Below are 7,420 nucleotides of genomic sequence, written 5' to 3'. Positions count from 1 at the left end.
TTTTCCACAACCCAAATTCTAACCATACCTTGCCAAATTCTTCTCTTCCTTTCTTCATTCCTATTATTGGAATGCAACACACATATATCTTTTTTCCATATATTATTGGCTCTAAGACATTTCACAAGCTTCTAACTAGTTTAGGAAGCTTACAGTCATATAGGATGAGGAGCACAAAAATACAGTAAAATCAAATTCCACATGAATCTACTTCAAGATCTATTTATTAATTATCATGGTTCTAACCTTAGAATTTACATTTATTTGGTTTAATTCTTTCCCATCTTTAAAGTTCAAGGTAGAATGGTATATTTCATTTTCAATACATACATAAGCTTTATTTAAAAAAGCTTTTATCCTACACAAATATTTATACTTCACTATATTCTCAAAACCAAGACATTTGCCAAAAAAATAAAAAATCAAGCTATGTCAGGCAACAGAGCAATAATTGAAAATCCTGCTCACTAGTGAAGAAAATTTGTGAACTCTGGACTACAAATTTTTAAGCCTCTATATAAAGAAAGAACCGGAACTTATTTTCTGTATAAAACAATTGTTAATAGATATTGAATATCAGCCAATTCCTTGTACACCTTAAAAAGGTGACAAGGTCTCATGGGATCCAAACCAATTTACAGATGTAACAACATGCTGTTGCTACGTCCTTGATTTTACACTGGCATAGTCAGATAATTTACACTGGATACAAAGTCCAAAAAATTTATAACCAAAACTTAAAAATAGAAGAGTTGTGATATCTTGCAAAGCAATTTACTACCCTCAGATTCAGATCCCTTTCTTTTCTCATCACAGGGGAGGGTGGATTGAACAAGTGATTTAATTGAGCAAATGTCAATTCCATCTCTCATCTTTTGAGCAAGATTAACAGATCCAGTGGTCATTAGTTTAGCCTTGAAATAGTATACAATAACATAGAAGTTGTCTGCAGCTAGATCCTGATAAATTCCTATCGACACAAGGGCACACCTTAGATAATGACCAAACTACTGTATTTATTAACATATTGTGTCCTATATTACACTAACAGCAGACTGATCTCATCTCCAAAGTGGAGATTGTTGTGCATGTGGCTCATATAGAGTGGAACACAGGTCCTGAATCAAATGGGCCGATGCCGGCACGGAGCGGAGCGACTGCATCGACCTTGTGCGGGTTTAATTCACTGTCTGGTTGTTAGGGACGTTAAATGGGTTGGGGTGTGGGGGCAACGCCCCCGCGGTACTGTACAGGGGTATTTTCTGTACGGGCCTTAAAGTCTTATATGGGTCCAGGCTAGAGTTAGTATAAATAATATATTGTAACCCTATTTTTAACAACTGAATAAAGAAATCTCCGCTTCGCTCTCGTAGAGGTAGGCACGTCGCCGAACCATGTAAAATTCATGTGTTGATTTTCGTTTTCATCTCTTTAATATTGCGCATAAAATCCAACATTTCTCTGCATAGCAAAACATTCTCAGTGATATCTGCTTCCATGAAGTCAGAAGTAATTCATCACATTTCTCATTACAATGACAAATTGAACCTTTTAAACTATAAATAACTGGTAATGAATTATCATATCAACAAAGAATCGAGAATTCCTTCAAAATCACCTCCCCAGTATAATGTTTGAAGAATTTGCTATGGTTGAATCAGGTCATCCAAAAGCCAAATTAACTTATAAATTCTATAAGACAAATACTATATATGACTACTATAATTTGATTTTGAGGTGACATAATAATCTCCGGGAAGAAAAGATAGTAGAATGAAAGAAATCTATACCGGGTAATTGTTCCATCAACATCAGATATCACAATTCTAGTGTCCCATCTCCACAAATAAAGTCGAGCTTCAACCTGGACATGCAAACTTTAAATAAGTACTGAAGGGCATTAATACGTATGCAGATAAGCTGACATAGATAATCAGAGGTAAAAATACAGATGTTAGATGAATAAATAGAAAGGAGGGTCACGGAAAAAAATGCTCAAGCTTCGAAGTGAAATTTCCATTACAAAAGTGAATTAGAAGTGACCTGTTGCTTCCCCAGCATTGCAGTTGAGAAGGTAAATATCACGATGTTCCTCCCTTCTTTTAGATTCAAGGATGCCAGTTGTTCAGACGTTGGAGTCAGCGTCCTTATTTTCTTCTTATTTACCTTCAGATTCGGTACATCATTTTCTCCCACCATATCATCTGTGGTCCTCGGAATATTTTTAACATTATAAATTCCTATGCCATCCACAGCTGGCTGGGAAACTTGCACACTTCTTGATCTCTTAAAAGAAAAGGACCAAGTTCCCCTGCTTCTGCTCAAGGAATCAGTGGATCTAGGTGCATTTCCTGCAAGAGTTCTACTATGGCTTAAATTTGCACCAACACAAAACAAATACATCCTTGTTTTATGAGAACGTAGTAATTCAAACTGACTGTCATTTTGACCAAGAGTAATCATTCTTTACTGCAACAGGAAACTGGACAAGCAGATCTAGTTTTTCCAAATTTTAGCATCAAAAGCCAAGTACTACAAGCCATCTTCCCCACATTATGATTGCTATTAGAATTTAAGTACATAATCACTTTAAGAACTTACATTTGGGGGTGAAATGGTAGACAAACGAGACTCAAAATCTCATGCTAGAAAGCGCGGAGGTTCCAGTCTCTTCAAGGCATAATATTTTATATCAGTGGTACCCATCTAAAATATTAGCATTCGATGTTTAAAAAGGCCCAAGAACATCTAAGACGTGACATTTTTTATCTTCTTTGTTTTCTTTATTGTCATAGCAATATATGTATACTTAAGTCCTTTGTTTCTTTACATTCATTGTGCTCATAGACAGATTTCGATTATATAAACCTTGCATTATTTAGGATTTTTGAAGTATAACTTTTTGAATATTTGACCTGGTCATTAAATCAATTTCAATTTCTATTAAAATTTTCTACCGGGCATAAAATCTTAAAGAGTCTTTTTTCCAACTTGAATCTGTATCCTCTTCTCCTTTTGACTAGACCATATGAGAAACTGAATTGCAAATAACTTACCATTTAGATAAAGCCTAGAGGATTATGATAAAAGGCAATCAATGTCCAATAATCTAATGCATCAAAGGGCAAATGCCAACTTCATCTATACTAGTAGAACCAGAAGTTACTTTCCATTCAGTAAGAGATTTACTCAATTATAATTATGAAATGATGCAAAATAATTCCAAAACGGACCTTTTTTTCTGAACATGGAGTGCAATACGATTATCGATTGATACATTCATTAAGTAAATGACATTTGAGTAGCCAAGGGTAAGGCTATGATAGAACTCAGAGTACTAAGAAAAAAGGCTGAGACTGGATCCTATGATATGTTTTGAAACAACTGTCAACTGAACTAGGCTCTAAGTCAGAAAGATTAAAGAAGAAAGAGTTTCTTGATTTTCCATCAAAAAGTGCTTATTCATGTACATTTAAAACAAAGAATTAATTTCGAACCTTCTATCATTAAGTGATTAACTTTAGAGTGAAGGTTTATAAAAGATGTACAACATTCAACTTCATTTTTCCAATTTGAAAATCCAATTGTTCAAACAATATCCATTAGCTAATGCACGTTGCTAGGGAGACCAAGAGATTCAGGAGATTCCGATTATTTAATACGAATAGAGTGACAAAAACATGTCCTATTTCAAAAATGAAAGTGGCTACAATAAATCAATTAATTCATTGATATTAGAAATGTATATCCATAATTATTTTGTAAATCTACTTGCTACTCAAATATCTTAATGAAGAATTTGTATCATGATATAAATCAAAGTTAAAAGTTTGTATGTTTAGGTGAAAAATGAAAACGAACTAAAGAATTAAGCCCTGCTTTATTCTAGTAAGTAACTTAAGTCCTTTATGAGAAAAATTCAAATAGTAAAAATGCCGCAAGCGTCAAAGAAAAATTTAATACACACACACACACACACATGTATATATGTACGTATGCGCGTGGTCATCTCTAACAGCTTAAGTTTTAAACCAAGTCATTCAACATAAACCAAGTCATTCAACAAGGTATCAATAACATCGTGATTTCTCTAAATTGACATATCACTGCAGGAGATCCCTAGTATGCAAAACATCTGAATTAGCTATACTGAACTGAATATAGTTCTTCAGGTGTATCTCAATGCAGAACACGGTGCTTTTAACACCTACCGATGCATATAGAATTTTAGAAAGCATCCAGATCCAATACATAAATGTTGAATAGCAATTTTAAGGGAGAATCATAGCCATGACAGTGGAAAAGAGGACATAAAATCATGAAAAGCAATAACATCACTAGGTGTTTCATTTACAAAGTTGAATACAGCTAACAAGTAGAGTCTTCACCAGCTTCACAACCCCAAAAAATTTATGTATTTCGAACAGCATTAAATTTGATAAATAAAAGCATTTTCTTACCAAAGGGTAGATTTGCAGGTCCGTCTTTTAGCTCCTCCAGAACTTTGATATCTTTAGCTACTGATTGTGCACGAGGTAATCTGAGATTATTATTTTTACCCGATTTTATATCTGAACGTGATGACTGGTTAAAAGAATGGTCAAGATCACAAGCATCTAAATCATTACTGAGAGGCAACATATTAGGCAATGATCTCGTTGTGGGAATGCTATTGCGAGATATGGTTCTCAACTTACTTCTTGATCCTTTAGCATCATTTGCAATGTCATCTATAAAAGATTCATCTTGATAAAAAGTGGCACTGCATTCTGGCAGAAAAGACTCATTCACTCCATTGGACACCATTGGTGAAAGTGAATGATAAGATTTTTGTTCATGATTTGGATAAATGGTGTCCATATCTCCGGCCTCGCTGAAATTGGAATCATCCAGATCACCGAAAAGGAGTTGTTCTTCCACTGAAATATCTGACATTGGGATTATTGGAATGGCCCCATCACTAGTTGATATTTCAGGACAGCCCTGAAGTCCCGAACATGATCCATACTTGTTTGTTTCATCTTCTTTCCAAATAGTCCTATTTTCTTTATGTGGACAAGCAGAGTTGCTAAAACTGGATATGATTAAACCACCAAGCGGCTCAACTTCCTCAATGAAATCATTTGATGGATGTAAAGAAACTACTTGATAATGGGATTTAGTTGCATTGCTTTCTGAAGTGGAGTTCAAAGAACTTCCTTCAGCCTCAGAACTGTTTTCATCAAGAAAGAAACTGAAATGATCCTCATTACCTAAACAGTCTTGAAGGTTTAAAGGTCCTTTGTCAAATAAAACATCAGTTTCTTGTCCAGACTTTACCGTGGATGTTAACTCTGTTGTAAAATGCATAGTATTAGCATTGATACAGACTTCCCCACATCCTTCACAAGAAAAAGTGCCATTTGATTCTTCAGCGGAACCATCCAACCCTACTTTTGAGCTCTCGCATGTGTCATTACAACAAAAAGATTGAGTTCTATACTTTCCATTCTCCTCCTTGGCAAAACCGGTGTCTAACGAACCATTGTGCTTCTCAGCAGAGTTTGAACTTGTAGAATCAGGAATTGTGATCTCGGACTTGATAGTCTCAGAATTCCCATGATAAAATGATTTAGCTAAATCCAATATCTCAGTCATTGTTGATGCTTCTGAATTTGTTACCTGAGCATCTTCTTTAACATTTTCAAATGATGTGGATGCTTCACTGACGTACAATGAAGTTAAGCATGAATTTTCTCCATCATTTTCCTCGACAGTGTTTTCCAGTTTTCGATGGCTGGAATGATGAACAATGCCAATTTCATTATTCAGAGAAGCATCAAGGAAATTCTTATTGACTTTATCTTTTGATTTATCATGAGCAGAAAACCGAGAAGAGTTGTCTTTACAGCGCCTGGCAGAGGCAATATTAGTAGACCACTTTAGTTCCAAAAGATCAGCTGCAATCTCAGCACGTTCCAAAGAATTTATCCGCACAACACCGGAACAATCTACTTCCTCCTGAATTCCACATTCTTTCATTGATTTTCTCCCAAAAACAAGGCCCAAAATCTGAGACCGGCGAGAATTAGTCCTAACCATGGTATTCCTATTTCTGCCATTCAAAATTGAACCAGAAGAATCAGCATCATAATTGTAACATTTTGATTTCATTGGCCTCCTATTCCCCGATTGGCTGTCTATATCCTCACCTGAAGAGGATGGAGGAGAAAATGATGACGTCCGTTCCTCTACATCCACCTCCATCAGAAAGTAAGATTCTCCTTTATGATCCAAGTACATATGGAAATCTGCTTCAACACCATTCACGCTAATGTTAACCACCTTCTCTTTCGCCTTCAACACCCCCTGAAACTTTCCAAAACGAACATACCAAGGTGATGATTTATAGCTTCCGTCCGGTTGTTCCACCACAACAATATCTACAGCACCGCCAAATGGGTGAAAGGGCCCAGAGACGGTAACTACACTTTTACTGATGTAACTACCTAGCTTCCCCACAGCTTGCATCTTTAAAGAATTCAAAAACCTTTGCCACCTTCCAACTAACAGAACCCTGAAATTACCCTAAAAGCACAAAAACAATACATTACCAAAACCCATAAAGATGGAACTTTTTAGCTGATATGCCACCTCTTATAATCTGATATAATCGACCCTCCAATATATTTACACTACCATAAAATCCAAATTCCGATCCTTTTTTCCCTCCTCTTTAGCTCTGTTTTCGATTTCAAGGACACCCCAGATCACAAGATAAGCAGCAGAGATAAAAATTCAATAGCCCTAAAATTGGCAACAGAATCAGGTAGGAAAAATAGAATTTTCTCTTGCCTGATGTAAAGAAGCAATAAAATCAAGACGCAATTATATACAAGGACTCATATAATTGATAATTGCACGATCAGTACTATATATGAAATCCAGCTCAAGAAAGCAGTATATTCATGAATTCAAAAATCTGAAGACAGCCCACGTGAGAGAGCACTCATACAAATAAAACCGCCAAATAACGAATGTTGAAAAACAGTTGTCGTCGAAAGCATATTCCCTTTTAGATTATTCGAATGTACCACAGCCTCCGAAAGGAATCGCAATAATTTAACAATAAATTACATACACTAAAAACCCATATATAAATTATGCAGAATCGGTTCAAAGAAGGGTTGATTCTACGATTTTGTGTCTACACTAACTGAACGAAAAGATCAAAAACCGAGAAAGAAAAAAAGAGGAAGGGGGCGTTTGGATCCCAAAAAAAATAAAAAAAATGATTTTTTTACCGCTATTTCATTATTTCAATGGTAAAGTTTGACTTATTCTATTATACGTGGCTTTCACTTTTCTCCTAATGCTCAAAAAATCAATTCTCAAAATTGGTTACAAACGAGGCCTAAAACTCGTAGTTGTTATATAGACA

General features: G+C 35.4%; 1 protein-coding gene across 1 annotated transcript; it reads right to left on the bottom strand.

Moving 5' to 3' along the window:
• Positions 1-1,663: 1,663 nt before the first annotated feature.
• On the bottom strand, positions 1,664-7,218 carry LOC111394507. Its single transcript, XM_023020363.1, has 3 exons — positions 4,461-7,218; positions 2,044-2,351; positions 1,664-1,864 (listed from the first exon to the last, which is right to left on the bottom strand). The coding sequence occupies exons 1-3, from the start codon at positions 6,508-6,510 to the stop codon at positions 1,679-1,681; spliced, it is 2,544 nt and encodes an 847-aa protein (XP_022876131.1). The 5' UTR covers positions 6,511-7,218; the 3' UTR covers positions 1,664-1,678.
• Between the last annotated feature and the right edge of the window lie 202 nt (positions 7,219-7,420).

The sequence above is a fragment of the Olea europaea genome, chromosome 5 (genome assembly GCF_002742605.1).
Source record: "Olea europaea var. sylvestris chromosome 5, O_europaea_v1, whole genome shotgun sequence".
Lineage (NCBI taxonomy): Eukaryota > Viridiplantae > Streptophyta > Magnoliopsida > Lamiales > Oleaceae > Olea > Olea europaea.
This window is presented reverse-complemented; position numbering and strand designations above follow the sequence as displayed.

Bases quoted from the DNA above. Each gene is read 5' to 3' on its own strand.
- LOC111394507 (XM_023020363.1), bottom strand. From the start codon at position 6,510: ATGCAAGCTGTGGGGAAGCTAGGTAGTTACATCAGTAAAAGTGTAGTT. The intron at 2,352-4,460 runs GTAAGAAAATGC...GAACTCTTGCAG, and splicing joins ACCTGCAAATCTACCCTTTG to GAAATGCACCTAGATCCACT. The intron at 1,865-2,043 runs GTCACTTCTAAT...TTGCATGTCCAG, and splicing joins CAATGCTGGGGAAGCAACAG to GTTGAAGCTCGACTTTATTT.